General features: G+C 40.2%; 1 protein-coding gene across 2 annotated transcripts in view; it reads left to right on the plus strand.

Annotated features, from left to right (window-relative positions):
* The first annotated feature begins 320 nt into the window (after positions 1-320).
* Positions 321-18,325, plus strand: part of LOC148319819 (glucocorticoid receptor-like) — a 54,007-nt gene continuing 36,002 nt past the window's right edge. For both annotated transcript variants that reach the window (XM_088280272.1, XM_088280273.1), the window contains exons 1-2: positions 321-748; positions 5,408-6,587. In XM_088280272.1, coding sequence (XP_088136398.1) covers positions 5,416-6,587 — 1,172 coding nt within the window. In that variant the 5' untranslated portion in view covers positions 321-748; positions 5,408-5,415. The remainder of the gene's footprint in view (positions 749-5,407; positions 6,588-18,325) is intronic.

An 18,325-nucleotide genomic window follows, 5' to 3' on the forward strand; every position in this document is an offset into this window, starting at 1 on the left:
GTTCACCAGTAAGTGTCAAAATAGCTGCCCATGTCAAACCAACGTGGCAACATCAAGGCAAACAGGAAGCTAGTCAATATAAAATAAAAGTGATTTTTATTAGCGTTCCGGTAGCAAAACCGAGTTTTGGCGTATGATAATATATGCCGCTGTTCTGCATTTGCATAGGTGAAGAATCGATGTATGTTCAGTTTCAAACACGGTGTCGAGACGTGGGGTTGCAACGCTTCCTGTTCTATCGCATTTACTTTGACACGACGCGAGCGGAAAATGTTTTCGCGTTACGGTATTGACGTTTTCAACTGTCCGCCCTGCCTACCCGGAGTTCGCGGCAGAATGCGGCCGCTCTCCACGGTCGCTCGCCCTTATATAACTTTAACGTGCGTGTCGAGCTCGGCGGCCACTTTACCCTGGCCAACACTTTTACACTTTTAGAGGATCTGTCGGACTCGCCTGTGGATTTCTTTTCCTCCCGCCTGCTGCTTCTAAGAGAGAAAAGTGGAGCAAGGTTTTCGGCTTCGGATGCCTCGACCTTGTTTACTTTAGTTACCAAATAGTTGCTGCCAATCAAGGAATATTTCCTCGATTTGTTTTCTTTTCCGTCGTTGTTTTTTCCGAGTCACCTGCACGAAATGATTTTTATTCCACGGTTCCCCCGCTTCGACTTTGCGTCACTCCTCGTTGTTTCGCACTGAGTTTTGACAGGACATGACCTAAAACGGAGGGCTGCATCCTCTCCAAACAGCAGGTAAGCGCTACTCTCTGGGCTGCAACTCCACATATTACCGCTTTTAATCGTAAAAAGAAGTGTCACCTTGCAATGTTGACTGCGTAGTTTGGAGTCGCGAAAGCAACAGCTTGCTTTCAAAATGGCTCAAAGGCGTGTGATTGGTGCAGTAGAGCCAGACAGCCAACAGGTTGCGCTAATGTTGCGTACCAATCCAATGTAATGTAAGCGTGGAAACCCCAACATTTCGTATTTAAATATTCCCCTCTGTGACGTACTTCTGCAAAATGCATTGCAACAGCGAGTGTGAAAGTACAACAACCATTTACACGTCGTAAATCGTATCCAGACTAGAGCGTTTCATGCTCCAAACAGAACAGGTGATGCTTAGCCATGCTTTTAGGTAAGTAATCTTCTGACTGGATTCCATCAAAAGAGTATCAACCAGCTGCAGTTTATTCAGAATGCTACAGCTCAGGTTCTGACCATCAAAAGATATTTTTTGAGTCCCAATGACTTTACACTGGCTACGAGTCAACTGTAGAATACATTTTAACATTCTGGTGGTGGTCACTGAATAGTTTAGGTTCTGACTACATTAAGGACATGCTAATTGAATATACACCGAGTAGGGCTCTGAGGTCTGCAGCCATGGATCAGTTAGCAAGTCCAAGTTTCAAAGCAAACATGGTAAAGAAGCACTTCTCTGTTGTGCTACAAGCTAATGGCATCAGATGCCAAAAGAAGTGAAGTCAGTGTGAGTGATTTTGAATCCAGATTAGTCCCCCCCCGCTACCTTTTGATCAAAGTCTCTTAAGCCTTTAAAATCAATTTCATAGACAAAGATGAAATTCGATATTGTACTTTTTATTTCTTTACTTTGTTTCTAAAGACCTTTAAACCCAACCATCCATTATCCAAGCTGCTCATTCTCTCAGATCGTTTGTTTTCAATTGTGTGGGAAGCTATTTTTGTTCTCTTTGCCTATGTCTTTGAATGTCTACAGCTGTATGTTTTTAAATGCTTTTACGTGTGGTGCTTATGGTTGTGTGAAGCACATTAAGTTGCCTTGTGTATGAAATGTGCTATATAAATAAAACAACCTCGTCTTGCCTAGTGGCCCAAACTGTTTTCTGTACTTGGACACAATATTAAGCGCAATTAGTTTTGTACAGCCCTTGTCACCATTAATTTCCCAGCTGACTTGCGACAAGAGGCAGGAGACACCCAGGAATGGTCGCCAGTCAAACGCAGGGCACATGAGACCAAAAAAAAAGTCTTGAATTATCCTAAGAAACATGTTTTCAGAATGTGGGAGGAAGATTCAAACCCCCATCCTCAGATTGTGTGGCAGACGTGCTAACCACTAGACCCTACTGTGCTGCCCTAATGTGCTGCCCTAATGTGATCCATCTGTCTGTTTTCTATATCACTTGTCCTCATTAGAGTTGGATGAGCTGAAAATGATTCCAGCAGACACCCTGAACTGGTTTGCCTGCCAATCGCAGGACATAGACTAGTCTAGACAAACAACCATTCACACGCATAGATAATGATAGAAATGGAATCAAACCCAGGGCCAATTTTTAGGCAGACATGCCAACCTATATCACACTATGCATATCAGAGCCATAAACCATTGTACACTGCTGCATTGCATTAAACTGGGAGGTGTTCCAAATAATTTTGTTGTGTTATTAAGATACATGACAGGTTGGTAAAAATATTACAAACACACAAGCCAATATGTTATGCCTGATATCGCGTGAACATTTTTTAGCAACCTTTGGCCCACGGGCATTTTACCCAAATGCTAATGTAATATCAATCATAAGTTCAGTCACAAAAAAAATGACTGAAATGTATCACATTTTACGCTGGTGTGAGCTTTGATAACACTATGAACTTAGTAACTAAAACTAAATAACAAGTAGACGATTTGGATATCAGTTAAAAGTCAAGAGTAAAAACTCATCTGAAAAGTAAATACCCATACTCAATATTTGTAATTCCTTGCTTTGCACCACTTTTTGTTGTGAGAAAAGCCTCTCACACCTCTCCTGGCACATTTTTGAACAGCACAATAGCAAACAGCGGCAGAATGAAAGGAAGTACAAAAAAAAAACAACGCTGCTTTTAACATATGGCACACTTTCAAGGCACAACTAAGTTCATCCAACGAGGCTTTGAGTCTGTCCCAAACAGCGGCAGAATGAAAGGAAGTACAAAAAAAAAAAACCGCTGCTTTTAACATATGTCACACTTTCAAGGCACAACTAAGTTCATCCAATGAGGCTTCGAGTCTTGTCCGTATTATATTTGCCGTCACAGTGACTGGCGGGCTCCAGCTCCAGCGAATCATTTCTATTAATAATATTGCCTTTATTAGTCCCACAATGGGGAAATTCGAGATTCGAACCCAGGCCTCCTGGGGAGACTGGGTCCTGAACGCGGCGCCTTAGACCACTGGGCCATCCTATTATATGGTTTGTCACTTAAAGCGTTTCTTCTTTACTAAGCCAAGGAAACTGTTTTATATGAGAATATTCTCTCAACACCAACAAACTTAAATGTCACAAAAAGTAGGACAAATATGCGTTTGCGACTAGCTACAAGAGTTAGCTAAATTGCTAACTAGCATGGCTAACAGTTCGTTTCTGCTTTTAAGTTCCTTTTCAATATGGAGAAGAGCTTAGGAGTAGCTACTCCTCACATTCAAATGTAAAAAAATAAATAAATAATAATTAAAATAACGCTGCCTTGAAATGAATATTTGCGATAAAGTGAAATAAGTTCTACAAACTCACGACCAACGCTGATAACCTGCTAACTAGCATGGCTAACATCAGTTTGTTTCTGCTCTGAAGTTACTTAACAAAACAAGTTCTTTTTTTATTTTATTTTTAAAGAATTCAATCACTTACTTGTTCGGTTTACCAAAGAGCTTGTTCAATGGACAGAAGTTATTTAGCTTAACATTTCCCAATAATGCATTGTAGAGCTGGGATTGCAAACCGTGACAGTGTGAAACCGCGATAGTTTTTCTCAGGGTTTATGATACGGTCAGAATCCGACACCAGCCCATGCCTACTGCCACCAAAGTATTTATCCCAGGCGATTTTGTCGTATCAAGTTCATCTTAACGTGCACTTCTCCTGCAAGTGGAGACAGCCACTGTTAAAAGGCACTAGAGGCCCTTGCGTGCGTAGGTTAATGTGTGTTGAATACAGGACACGTGGTGGTGACTGCCAACGGGACCAAAGCATCCGAGGTGGGGGGTCTCCCTTCAAAGACAAAACATTAGCAAACAATTACAGTTACCTACTGTATGTTGCACAAGCCCAAGTCGTCTGTTTGTCTGTCTGTCATTATTTATTTTTTAAATCAGGTCAGCTTGTTGTGTGCCATTTGTGAAGCTGCCATGTTGTTCCGGTGTGGGCGTAAGGGCAGGAAATGGCTTCTTTGACGGTATTGACATTTCTTCAGTGCAAGGCAGTGTCCTTGCAGATGTAGTTTGTGCTCATATGACCAAGTCCTCCGTCGGCTAAAATCCATTTGAAATGTTATTTTATTGCGTGAATTGTCCGGGCACCGCGGTGGGTCTAATGGTGAGCATGACTGCCTCACAGTTTTGGGGGTTGGGGTTTGAATCTCGTCTCGGGCCTTCCGCTCTGGAGTTTGCATCTTCTCCTGTGCTTCCTCCCACATGCCAAAAACATCCATATCTGGTTTAGCAGTGTAGGTTGTAGAAAATGAGAACTAGTGATATAGAGTATGGACATTTATGTTCATTGCTGTTAGTTCATTGTTTATGCGATGTTTACAACATCATTAAATCTATTAACCGTTTCAAAAAATAAGGCGGTGCCGTTACAATATATGCATTTCAGTCAGAATTATTGTACTAATTAATCTATGATAGTATATATGTGTATGTATGTATATATATATGTATATGTATATGTATATGTATATGTATATGTATATGTATATGTATATGTATATATATATATATATATATATATACATACACACGCATACATACATTGCCACTCCCAGTTCAAGGATATTGTCAAACTAAACATAAAACAAAGATAATTACACGTTATGTCTTTCATACACAGACATATCTTTGCCTAAAGCAAGTCTGCTAGCTCAATGCTACCATGTAAACCAAAATCAATGTTGTGACTTATATAACCCTGTAAGCAACAGCTTTGATCACAGATGATACAGCAGAACATGTTGACAGATGATAGGGCAGTAATAACAGGCATCCGGGAAGAACCACTGATTATTAGTGCATCTTATTCACTTAATTGTGAAACTCTTCTTTGTGTATCATGTATATCTGCATAGTACTGCCCCCTCATGGGCACTGAGCACAACACCAGGCAAACAAAATTTTGCAAATATTTGTCATTACTATATGTTTATTATATGTGCAAACGACTGTCTTATTGCCCTTCCTTAAAAATGCCTGCAGTTTACCCTTGATTGTTTCAGGACACAAAATAACCGACAATAAATTCCACACCATTGGCAGAATTCTTACCAAAAATCGAATCCATTAGACGGTGTGTCCATCCCTACTAATATAATGTCTTCATTTCTCTCCCTCTCTCTCTATCCCTCTCGCTCTCTCTCTGTTCTGCGAATGCCCCCCATTGCTGTGTCAAGAGAACAAAATGGATCAGGGCGTCTTGAAGTGCAACAGTAATCGAGACGACTGCCTGACATTCGTGGAGTTGGGTACCAGAGAATGCAGAGAGGCAGCTGACGCCACTGGTTCCCTGCTCGGCGTGCTGCACCCAATTGCCCCAAACGGGGGTGGAACCAAAGACCAGCTGGAACCCAGAAGCCTCCTCGACACCCACCAGCAGCATCAGGCCCTGTTTGAAGGGTCGGGAACAATTGGTCAGAAAATGGTCAAACTAGAGAAACGGCAGCAGGATATCGATGTGTTTAACATGGAGGAAGAGATGGCGCTGCTGAACCAGAATATTGTTGATCTTGACAACGCATCCCCATCTGTCATTAACTCCTCCGTCCTGGGAAAACTTCCTCTGCCTGACCTTTTCCCCCAGCACATCAAACAGGAAGGAGACTTCTCTCTGGATAAAGAATTGGGATCTTACGGCGGACTTCCCTCCGCAGCTTCCTGTGATTTGACAGGTGGCAGTCGCCTGATTGAAGACAGCGAGCTTTGGAAAGACCTGGACCTTCCGGGATCCCTGCCAGAGATCAGCGACTTTGAGCTGGATTCCGAAGTGGCTCACTTGGATAACATCCTGCACGACGACAGCAGACCTGTCGGAGGCTTGCCAAAAGCGGTGCAAGTTCCCATGGGCAACGGCGGGAACAGTTACACGAACGGCACCGGCCAGCAGCATCATGCCGTGCTCCACCCTCCTCTCCAGCAGCCTCACCTTCTGCAGCACCAGCTTCACCACCAGTATCAGCAGCCTCCGTCTCTTCTCTCAAGCGTCATCATCAAGGAAGAGAACCCCGACCACTCTTTCACCCACATCTGTAGTCCCGGTGAGGTCAAGCAGGAGAAGCAGGAGCCTGTGTTTTGCCAGTCGCAGTGTCTCCAGGGAGGCGTGGGATCGGTTCATTTAGGACCCCCGATGTCCTCGTCTGTGAGCGTGGACGAGGCTGGCTACCACGGTAGAAACAACACACCGCCCAACATGGGCCAACAACACCGGAAGCCCTTTGTCATGCACTCAAACCTGCCCTCACTGGGGGAGAGCTGGATGCGAGGGGATGGGTATGGCGGCGCCACCGTGATGCAAAGAGCCAACGATGGGCTCCCCAACACGGCTGTGTTGACATCATACCCGCTCAGCTTCTCCAGGTAGGTGTCTTGTTGTTGGTATTTCTACTTTGTTCCGTCCGCTTTTGTCTGTGCTGGATTTAGTTGGCAATTTCTTTCCTTGTTGAGCTTGATTGACGAGGTGCAGAACTCCACCAAGGTTATATAAGAGTCTGTTGGATAACAAAGGTCAGCATTGGGTTCTGAGGTTGCTACTAATCAGATACAATTTGACGGATACGATGTACAATGCGGTTTTCAGGTTAATATTGCTGACAGCTAAATATGGATTAGATACAGACTTATAAATTCTTTCTATGATCCCCGTAGGAATATGATTTTACAGAGATATAAGTATTAGAACATGTCTTCAGGAGTCTGCTATGATGACATTTGAAGTGACAATTCAAACAAATCTTATATCAGATGTGGATTACATTTGGTTTTCCATCCTGCATTCGAACTGGATTAATGACACAGCGATACATACATTTAAACATATTTGGTTGGGTTTTAGCATGACACATAAGCATTAAATGCGGAGTGTGGATAAGTTTTCGTGTGTATCAAATTTTGGTTTTGCACCCTGCATCTGAATCAAATGAAATTCGCCATCTGAACATTTTTGGTTGGGTTTTCAATGACTCGTTTAAATTGGGATGACTGAGCAATCTTGATCTAAACTGAAATAAATTTGGTTTTATACATTTTATCTTTGTAGAAGCTTTAGTTTTGCTACAGCATGGCTCTCATTACAACTTAGATTGTGTAGCTGTATTGAAGACTTTGTACTTTTATCATATGACTTGTATAGATAGATTTAGACACGAGGTTCAAGAGGTTAGGAAGTAGATATATTTTCCTTCGCTGAAACCTCAAACAGATACCCGGCGTGCTGCTGAAGTCAATTTAAGAGCTCGCCACTTGACTTCCCCGCAGGAAATTGCGAGTGTGCATTTTGGAAAAGCGAAAGCGGTCGGCGCCTTTGGACGCTTTGAAGCTTTGGCCTCTTCCGCTTTGACTTCTCGCACAGTGGCGCTTTTAACACATGCCGCGCAACTTCTCATGCTATTTTTGTTGTTGTTGTTGTTTTTACCCTTGGACGTGTTTACACAGCACCGCCAACATTCCTTCAATTACATCCACGTTTTAGGAATTTTAGATAACATTTATAGGAACGTATGTGTTTGTGACTGAAATTTGTGATGCTGATTTTGGGGGTCAGTTGTGCTATATCAGGCTTATGTGGATAAAGCGGATGCAAGTTGAAGACCGGTGAGGACAGAGGTCATATACGCATCTGCAGCAACAAATTTTCCTCATTGATATAAATTGAAGACTGCTCAACTTTTCCAACTCTTATTGCACCAAAATTTGCAGTGAAATAACCCCCAAACATCACGTAAAATAAAGAGTTGGTGTATGACGCGAGACCTGTGCAAATGCTGGAACATTTCATCTTAGAACTCGTTGTTACTTTGTGTGATGGCAAGGGTGAAAATATGAATTCAACGATCGAACTGCAGATGGAACTTGGCGGTCGTCTAGCAATCAAACTGCAATTGAAAGAGCGAATCTGAGATTCGAGGTTGAAAAAGGTCAAATCTTAAAGTCACATGCGTCTAAGGCAGTACCTCACAATTATTTTCTGTTACGGCCTCCCAGGTAGAAGAAAATACTTTGTGCCCATATATAGTGTCAGTTGTCTATAAAATTGTTTTAATTCTATTGTTTTAATTTAAATAAAAACATGATTCTTATTGAAGTAATCATTTTAAAAGTTCAACAATTTAACATTTACAGAAATGCACAGTTGAATTGCATGTCTTGGCTGGTCCGTGTGTCTGTTGCCGGCTCTCTCTCACTCTTTTCTCATTTAGAGTTGTGCGGGTGTGGCAAGACAATTTCTGTTAAGTATTTGCGGCTTGGATGCACATACGTCGAGTCAAAAGTTTGCAATGTGTCAATGAATTACCAGTTTGCATCATAGAAATGAGCACCATGCTCTTGGAAATGCTCAGCATTTTACTCTCCCACTTGTCTTGCGCATTAGTGTATGACGCGAGACCTGCGCATTTTCGTGCATAGTTTGAAGTTGCATTTTTTTTTTTTTTTCAAAATAGTCACTGGTTGGGTTGGAAAATATTCAAAAGAAGAGACTGGATAAATTATCAATGCTAAAAAGCATGTTGCTGTTGTCACCAGCACTCAACAGGGGTACACACTTTGAACTATGGAAGCCACTAAATGATGATTTTTAAAAATCGTCATGACAAATGAACTCGAATTAACCAGAAAAATGGATTAATCGCCCAGCCATGTGCATTATTTTGCTGCTTCTTAACGCTGTGACTGCCCCGTTAAAGTTGTTTTACTGGTAACGGAGTAATACTATTGTTTCCAATTGGAAGTATGTTTTATTAGAGTAATTATGTCAGGAGGCTGTGGTTTCTAACCCCCAGAAGACGTATTAATTTGTCAACCGTTGGGGTTGCTGTCACGCCACGTGTCACCTCACAGGAAGTGGCTCGGTGCATTTCCAGCGTACGGTGGGAAAGTGGCTCCCTTGCAGCGTGATGGCAATTGCTCGGCTCCTCGATGCGAGCTGATAACAGTGTGCGAGTTAAAAGAGTCAAATTTATTTGTCACTTTTATGAGCTGGCGCTTTGAGGTCCTCATGGGGCCGAGGTGAGGCGGGTGGGCTCAGCGGTGTTGGCTGGGGAGGATTTTTAAACAAGCAGAAAGATGAGCGGAGGGCTCTTGTTTGTTATCTGCGCCTGCTAGCTGCACTGTAAGTCAACGTCTCCTGGCCGCGTTTCGCGCATGGACATCGACTTTTTTTTTTTATCTTTCTGACACAAACAAGCAACACATTGTTGCATCTGTGGCTTTCGACTGCGAGGTCAACAAGTTTGTCAGCTTGAAATCAGTTAGATTTACAGCCTTGAGCTATAGATGTGATAGGACAGAGCGTGTGTGTGCACATTGAGAGTGACACGTGTAATGAGCCTCTGTGGTATTAGGGCTGAACGATTATGGAAAATAATGGAATTGCTATTTGGGATTTTTTGAAAACAAGCATCCATCCATAATCTCTACCGCTTCTCCTCACAAGGGATGCGGGTGGTTCTGGAGCCCAGCTAACTTCAGGCAGTAGTTGGGGTACACCCTGAACTGGTTCCCAGCCAATCGCAGGGTACACATGGACAAACAACCAGCCGCGCTCACACTCATACCTAGGGACAATTTAAAGTGTCCAATCAACATACCATTCATGTTTTTGGAACGTGGGAGGAAATTGGTGTACCTGGAGGAAACCAATGCAGGCACGGGGAGAACATGCAAGCTGGAAGGCCGGAATCAAACCCACGAGATCTGCACTGTGAGGCCGTTGTGCAAACCAGTCACCCACCGTTCTCCCTGGGAACGAGCAATTCATGTTTATTATAAGAAAGAAACGATATCAGACATGTTAGTGATAGTATATGGGGGCCAAAGTAAGTGTAATTAACTAGCGGTTTGTTTTGGGATGCTGTTGTGTTGATGTTGGTGGCAACTATATAATGTCAATTAAAATTCCGATAAGGAAAGGCAAAACGTGTGTGATTCCGAAATCCTGTTTTATCAAGTCACAATGATATTAGAAATGCAATTAAACGTTCACCCTTATTTTGGTATGTTTGTTGTTTGGAGCATCAGCCACTCACAATCTCTAACTATGATAAGGACAATGGAAGTCGAGTAGGAAACATGGTCAATGAATTCAACTTTGCATAATGTAACTGTTGCTTCAACTTTTTTGTTTGTTGATTTGTTTTTATAAGCCTCACTGTGCTCAAATTAAAATGGCTCTTTACCAAACTCTTGATGGAGTCATTAAGTGGCCCGCACATTAAATAAATCATATGTCTCAAAAGTGAATGAGTGATCATATATTCTCGTCAGGTTTTCGGTTGCTGTCAATATAAAACTGTCTTGCACCAACCATTTTAGTTGTTGGCAGAGCTGGGCACTTGACCCTTTTTGCCGGTCAGTCCCCCGCAATCCAGCTGAGATCTCGGTACGGTTCCGACCTCGACCCACCGGCCTTATTCTTAAAAATTGTCAGCCAACGACCCTGTTCCGCCCCCTTAAAGAAAAAAAATGAAAAAAAACATTCCATTCCGCCCCCGGAGCGGACTGCTCAGCTAGTTGGTATCAAATATTCCGAAAAGAACTGAGCTCGGATTCAAACCTGTGATCTGATATATGTGAGGCTAATGTACTAACCACTTGTACACCAAGTAACCCTGTCCAAAACTTGCAAGATTTTTTTCTTTTTTGCCCCTTGACTCATTTTTTTAATCTATTCCCCATTGGATTGGAGCCTGTTAAACGGTAATTGAATGAATAATGAGTCAAATGAGAAAATGAGTGGAAGAGTTGAATGTAACCTCCTACCTCTTCAAACCTTAACGTTATCTCCCATTGATGTTTAGTAGGTAAAGACTGCAACAAACTTTTTTTTTTTTGCATTCAGTAATTGTGTTTCCTGGAAAAACTGTAATGTGTTGTGACTTGTTCAAATGGCTGCATAAAGTGCTTGTAATTTCTTGACTCATGCCTTATGCTGCCTTACAATTTTTCCCAAAATTTTGCTCTCAGCTAAAGGTTACTGTTAAGCACAACATAATACAAAGAAAATCACACATTGTGTATGAAAAACAACTGCATTACCCATGCTAGCTAAAAGTTTCCATAAGGTAGTAAACACCATAGACACAAAGGCAACGGATATTCAATCACAAATGTGAAGCAACACATCTAGAAAGACAATATAACAATACTCACAGGCATATATCGTTTATCCGCTGGACTGTAACTGCTAAGTTTATCAACATTTGGAGTATGTTGCGTGTTTCGTCTCCATTTTGACTTTAGAAGCAGCATTAATGCACTGCAAGTTTAAGTCAACTGTTTTATTTGTTAATGGTTATTCAGCATTATTACTAGTAAGTTAATAACATTTTCAAATGTTATCTTTTTTTTTTAGTTTTTGATGCGCAATACTTCACGCCTGACAAATATACCACATCACATAAAACTAAAACTAAGCATTTTCCCAAAAACTAAAACTAATAAAAACTAAAAATGTATTCTGAAAACTAATTAAAACTAACTGAATGAAAAATAAAAAGTCTAAACAAAATCAAAACTAAACTGGAATGAAAAACACAAAACTGTAACAACCCTGCTCTGGACGTCATGCCCCAATTAGTCGTTTGGAGAGATGGAGAGGTGGCTAGATGTACCTAAACATCGAAAATGTGTGCCACAGTCAATTCAGTTTAAAGTTCATCTTGCTTGGCTGATAGATCTGCACTGGGTTTTGTCGGCTGCACTATTAGCATTAGCTCACAGTATTAGCTTCTGCTAAGCAGCACTGTAGAGTCTACTTGAATTCCATTTGTAACAAAAACAAGCACGTAAGCAGTCGCTTAGATGAATGGAAGCGCCGAGTGATGCAGCATCTGCCTTTCAGTAGACGCTGATGTGATCGCTCCACAATGTAGAGTGCATTTATGTTCCGTGGAGATACCGTATGTGACTTAAGTACAATCTGTTAGGGTTCTTGATGTTTTTCTGCATGTCTCTGTAATATTGCTAATAATTGCATTTTAAATGGCAGCTTCAAATTTGCCAACCACTGCTGCTACTAAATTTATATAAATAAAAAATGTACCATTAATATTTAGTGTGATTGCAGCAGCGTTTGTTTATTTTAGTTAAAAGCAGCCCCATGTAAAGTGCCCTTTCAAAGCAACATTATTTATTCTGCTGATGGTGAAAAGGAAGAAACTTATTACATTTAGATACAGATGTGGGTATTTATTTTTTCATTATAGAAAACATTTCTGCCAATAAATGCATCAATGTTAGTCACAAAGTTCATGCATACGCGGGTGGTCGGTGTTTCAATTGGCACTCATTTCAATTAAAGTTGTTTGACCGTTCTACTGTGTGTCATTCGTGTTAGTTAATGATTACGAGCTCCTCTTTATTTAATTTTTTACAGCAAGTGTGAATGTTAACAGAGTCAAAGTGATTGTGCTGGTTATATTAACAAGAAAAATTAAGTGTAGACCTCATCACTTTGACATCATTTGCTTGGATAAACTTAAGTCGATGTGCATCCGCGGCTGCACGTGCATGTGCGCAGGAAGACGTGCGATAGTCGAGGACCTTGCGCTGCAGCTCGGTCAATAATTAAACCCGGGCAAGGTTGGGGATCGTGTGCAGGCAAACGTTTATCCCCTAAGAGGCTGCTCGGTCCTGGACCTTATGTAACCGCGACCATCTATGACAGCTGGTTTAAAGTAAGCGGGGGGGAACAAAATCTTGATAATGGCCTCGTAGTCTGTTGGCCAAGACAGGGTTAATGAGATTCAGTGCGGGCTGAGGCTTTGCGTAGCTTCCAGGTGACCTACTTCTCCTTCTGGGTTGACTGTATGGGCCACTATATGATGCGTTACGTTGAAACTGACAAGTCAAGTTGGCCGGACTAATAATCAATGCTAAGATCAGTTGCATGTCAGTATAGAGTATGCACGGCATCTACTTGTGAAATGAACAACTCTTTTCTGGGATCCTAAAGAAGCCCTTTAGGCCTTTTTATTCTTGATACAAAAAAAAAAAAAAAAAAGCTCGACTATGACCTGTGAAACGCGATTATTCTTCATCGAGCATGTTATGCCTCCGATGGCCGGCATTTTTTACACCTTGACAATGAGGCGCTGTAAAGCAGCCAAGGCAGCTCCAAGCTTTTTTTTTCAGCAATTATCTTCACACGTGTATAAAGTAGGGATGGGCGGATACCAATACCAGGTATCATCCAATACTGTCAATACCGGTATCCGCGTCTGTGTGAACTTGAGCGACTATTCGTACTGGTATTGGTCTGAAAAAGCGGGGATTGGACATCCCTAGTAGATTTTTTTTTTTAGCAACAAATACAAAAAAAAAAAAAAGAAACACAGATGGAGAACGTGGCAACATTACTTGCTTAGTGTCAAAATGGGAGTTCAGAACATTCCCCAACCGCAGCGATACGATTTGATCTGCTTTGCTTCATCGTAAATGAAAAGATCAGATAAAAACCACAAGTGTACTTTAAAGTAATGAAGCCAAATGATCTTTGTTCTTAAACAGAATCTCATGATATTTAATCCGATGCAACCTCCCGCATTTTTTTCTTTCTGTGGCTGACCTTGCATTGACTGAAACGTAAGTCATTTAGTCGACCCACTTTTCAACCCGTCATGCGGTCATTCTTTAAAATAGCAAACCCCGTGTCGGTGCCTTGTCTATTCTCATCATGGCTACTGCTAAGGGTAGGCGACTATTTTTAAACACACCCGATGAAAATACTTTAGTTGCCAGTTACCGGCTGTGTGATACTTTTAAATAATACATGTTAATACACTACAAGTCATTTTTTTTTCTTTGTTGCTCAATATTGTGTACTTCACCGAAGGTAGAAGATGGAAGAAAAAAATCCGACAATTCACAATTTACAAACATTTAATTTTCACTACATAAAAGAGACACATTGTAGCTACAAGCTTAAAAAAAACAATCAATCATTTTTTTTTTACTGTGTAGCTGTTACTTTTTGTTAAACATGCTGAACAGGTTCTCCCATTTCCAAAGATAAATAACCCGCCCGACAGTACAGCTCCCCCACATACTTTTCAGTTAAGCCCTTGTCACTTAAAGTGATGAGGAGGCTGATAAAGCGAAACGAGGTCGGTGTGACTGGCACCGAGTCTGAAGTGAACACAACTCTGAAAGGAACTATGCCACTGTCAATATGAGAGTATAGTCTTGCTTTTTTATTTTTTATTTATTTCTTTTTTAAATTGACCTCATTTGAAAAGAGGCTTCTCTCCCACTGGCTATTATTTTATGCTAAGGCAAGCCCATTTCTCATCAGTATTAAAATATGTCCAGGAAGAAACCATTTACCTTTGAGCTTGTCATGCCACAGGGTTGGCAGAAAAAAGAAAAGAAAAAAAAAACGACATGTTAATTAATCTATCTCTTGCTCATCATTCTCAAAGAGTGTCAATTATTTTTTTTTCAGGTTTGGGTTGGTAAAAACAAACTCTAGTTAGCAGACTACTTCATGATTAATATTCTTGGCATGTGGACAGTTCCATTAAAACGAACCACCTGTTGATGTTAATGCCAAAACACATGATTTACGCAGTTCTCAAGTTGTCGCGTTGACTGATTTGTACGCAAGTTGGTAGGTTCGTCCATTTCTTACCTACACAGGTATAATAAAGTTATACATTTTTACATGAAAAACACTTTTAGACCAAAGATGCCTTTGCTCCAGCATGGCCCTCAGCTTTATAGATGGCACATTAACTCTGCAGGTGGTATGCGCAAGAGAAGTGTTTTCTCTTTGATGTGTGCCCTTGCAGCTGGTAATCAATTGAGGTGTGGCATCTATCACAGCGGAGGCAACTATTTGAGGAATTGGTTTACGATACTGATGTTCCCTTGAGGATGCCATTGGATGTGCTCAAATTTGCATTTGTAAGTTCAAATGCGCCATAATCTATCAAGAAGGTGGTAGTGAAGTCATAATTACAATCGTTATTGTAAGTGCTCCGTATCAATTCAAATTTCTAAAATCGGTTCGATACACAAGGGCCCGATTCTATTTGATTTTTGATTCACAGTTCACTTTGATTGATTTTCGATTCAATCAATGATTTTACTCGGTACTAAAACAAATTCTAAAATTTGTTTAATTTTTCCTTAAACATGCACTTTACTTTAGGATTTGAGATGCAAGTGTTTTGGTCGCGGATTGAGTTCAATCTCTTATTTCAAGTCACTACTGTATATCAAAATAACTGGGTGAGATTCCCCCCCCCCGCTAGCTACTACGATACAGTGTCAACACAATCTGGATTTACTTTTTGAAACTCTCCTGCGATGACCCTAACTGTACTGTGCTGTGTCGTGGAAACTTGACTTCAGTATCAGTTTCAATTATCCGACATGGAAGGCATGTCCGCTTGCTTTCTGCCTCCTTTAACCTCTTTGGGTGAGAATGGTGTCACGCTCTGGCCAGCATCCCAGCTTTGTGTTGTTTAGCCTGAGTCCAGGCATTCAGCCTGTGAGATTAACTCTGGTTACCTTACACTCTTTCATGGTGAGTCACCCACAGGCACCTCCCCCCCCCCCCCACACTCCTTATCCCATGAATAGTATCTTTAAACTCTATCTTTGTACATGTAATGTGATTTGACCAATGTGGCTTTTTAACATTATTCCCATTTAGAATCTTAATGTAGTGTGTAACGAATATGGTGTCAGCTGGGTGAGGCTGCTCAGGTTTTTTTTTCGGGCTAATTGTATTCAATTCAAATCGACATTGCAATGTAGTAGAATGCAATTTGTGAAAATGTAGTAGAAAAAAATTGTAATGAAAAAAAATATTCTACTTTTTTGATTTATTCATCTAGGTAAATTCAGAGCTGAACAAGTGTGGTCCACACGTTAACATTTTGTTTCATTAAACATGAAAAGTTGAAGTGAACATGCCACATATTTTATTGCGTTATTGTTGTAATCTGATTTACGACATACTGACTATGTTTTGTGCTACACTTGTTTATAAATGATTAAAAGAGTGCAAGTCAAAGTGTTTCGTAAGTTACAGAACTCTAATTGAAATAGAAAGTATGTAGAGAAATAAACCCTTTATTCCTGGTGCATTGGCCCTTAATTTATTGCAAACCTAATCCTTTAGACCAAAACATTAATTTATAATGAATTTGATATTGTTTATTGCAATATATAATTATTTATTGCTTTTTCTAAATCATTCAGCCCGAGTTTTAATCATTTGATTATTTCTATACAGTATGTGAAAGTATTGTCAGCTGTCACGATACATGGCGAACTGAGAATTGCCACCCTAGTTGCGGAGAATTTGTCTCGGCTCTGTTTTTTCATGTCCTTTGCCTCAGGCTGATGCCAGGCATATTCAAAGCACATGAGACATATTGGAATAATGGCGATAAACCACTTTTCAAGGCTTGAAAGCTATCTAACAACCGTGATGAATTCATGTTCGTTTTCCCCTTTTTGTTTACCGACACTCTCATACCAGGACCATGTGTCACATTGCTAATCTTTATTTACAAAAACACGTTAACCATGAGATTAGTCATACTTTTAACATCCCTTGAGGGTGCAAAGAACTCGGATATGCCGGTTTTATTTTTTTTCTTTGCGAAGACAAATGACACAAATGTGGTACGATTTCAAATTGAACTAAAACGTTCCTGGAAAAATATGACTAAAGGCAAACAAAACTTGGACATTGTCTGTGATGTTCGGAAATTGGAAACCGGAAATTGCATTTATTGTTTGTCTCATTCAATTACAGTGAAATATCTTGAAAAATACAGTTTATTTCAACAATATAATTTAACAAAAAGTGCCACTCCTATAGTATATAGGTGACCTTTTATATTCTTGACAATAGTTTACAGCAAAGTAGAACTCAAAATCCACCTTGTCAAGAAATCAGGTTATTATGTGAGAAACGAACAAAAGGATTTTCTCCTGAAAAGCATTTTTGCTTTTTGAATTGAACAAGTGATATTCAGATTCATTAGAATTAATGTCATATGTATACACAGGTGAACTTCAGGTACAACATGAAAAACTCTTAGCCAAACGCATAACAGCTAATGACTAGCGTTACAGTTGTAGTTCATGATTAATGACTAATTACTAGTTCTTATAATCCGGTTAAGAATGTCAAAATGTTACCTAAATTATTGCCTGTGGAGTTAAAATATAAAAGCATTTATAATGTTTTAGCCTATAAATTAATACCATTCACACTATGGGAATTATTTTTTTGAATCATAAGAACTTGCAAGTCAAACAGAACCAGATATTAGTTTTGAAGATATGCGGATAGTCGTCTTTAAATAAAGCACAAATAAATATTCCCTAAAAGCGATAATGATGTTTCGTTAGCAAAGTACCAAATTCACGTCAATGGCCACAGCATAATCTCAAAAGATAGAAGTGGGCTGTGAACGGGATGAAAAAGAGTTTATTAGGGTAATGAGATCCAATATTCAAGCTGACACTATCAGAGAGCAATTCGTCGAACCATATCTTTATCACAATGTTTCCAAAAAAAAAAGGAACCCAATCCACAATATTTATGCATATATAATCTCTCAAATCTCGTTGCACACTTGAGTACAATGACAATAAAGGGAATTCTAATATACTGTATTGTTAGATAAATACAGCGCGCTCAGTGTCATCCAAAATAAATCACCATTGTCCTTTTTTATTTTGTACGGAATCTCATAAGATTGTGAAGCTATGTGTTTATTGAGGTTCGTCAAATTGTGATCAGTAACAACAATCAAAATGTAAAATGTGGATTTTATTGAGGAAAACAGTTGGGAAGGGTGCAATTGGGACACAACTCCAGTCAGAACAAAGTCTGTGTGTATATTATGCTCCCACCTTTGCCCACATCATTTATGTTCACGCCAATAAAAGTCTCTTTGAACCTACTGTACTTTTCCATCAACGCACACCCCTCCCCCCATCTTTTTTTTATTAACCATTGTTTCCTCTGTGGAAACTGTTGCCATTTCATGACATCTTGAGCAAGGTTAACCTTAGTTTATGTTCTCGTTTGTTTGTTTTTTTGTTTTTTTTTTGCCCTTCATGTTATTGTTTTA

Source organism: Idiotropiscis lumnitzeri, chromosome 17 (assembly GCF_059441095.1).
Source record: "Idiotropiscis lumnitzeri isolate Australia: NSW breed Sydney's pygmy pipehorse chromosome 17, RoL_Ilum_1.0, whole genome shotgun sequence".
NCBI classification, from domain to species: domain Eukaryota; kingdom Metazoa; phylum Chordata; class Actinopteri; order Syngnathiformes; family Syngnathidae; genus Idiotropiscis; species Idiotropiscis lumnitzeri.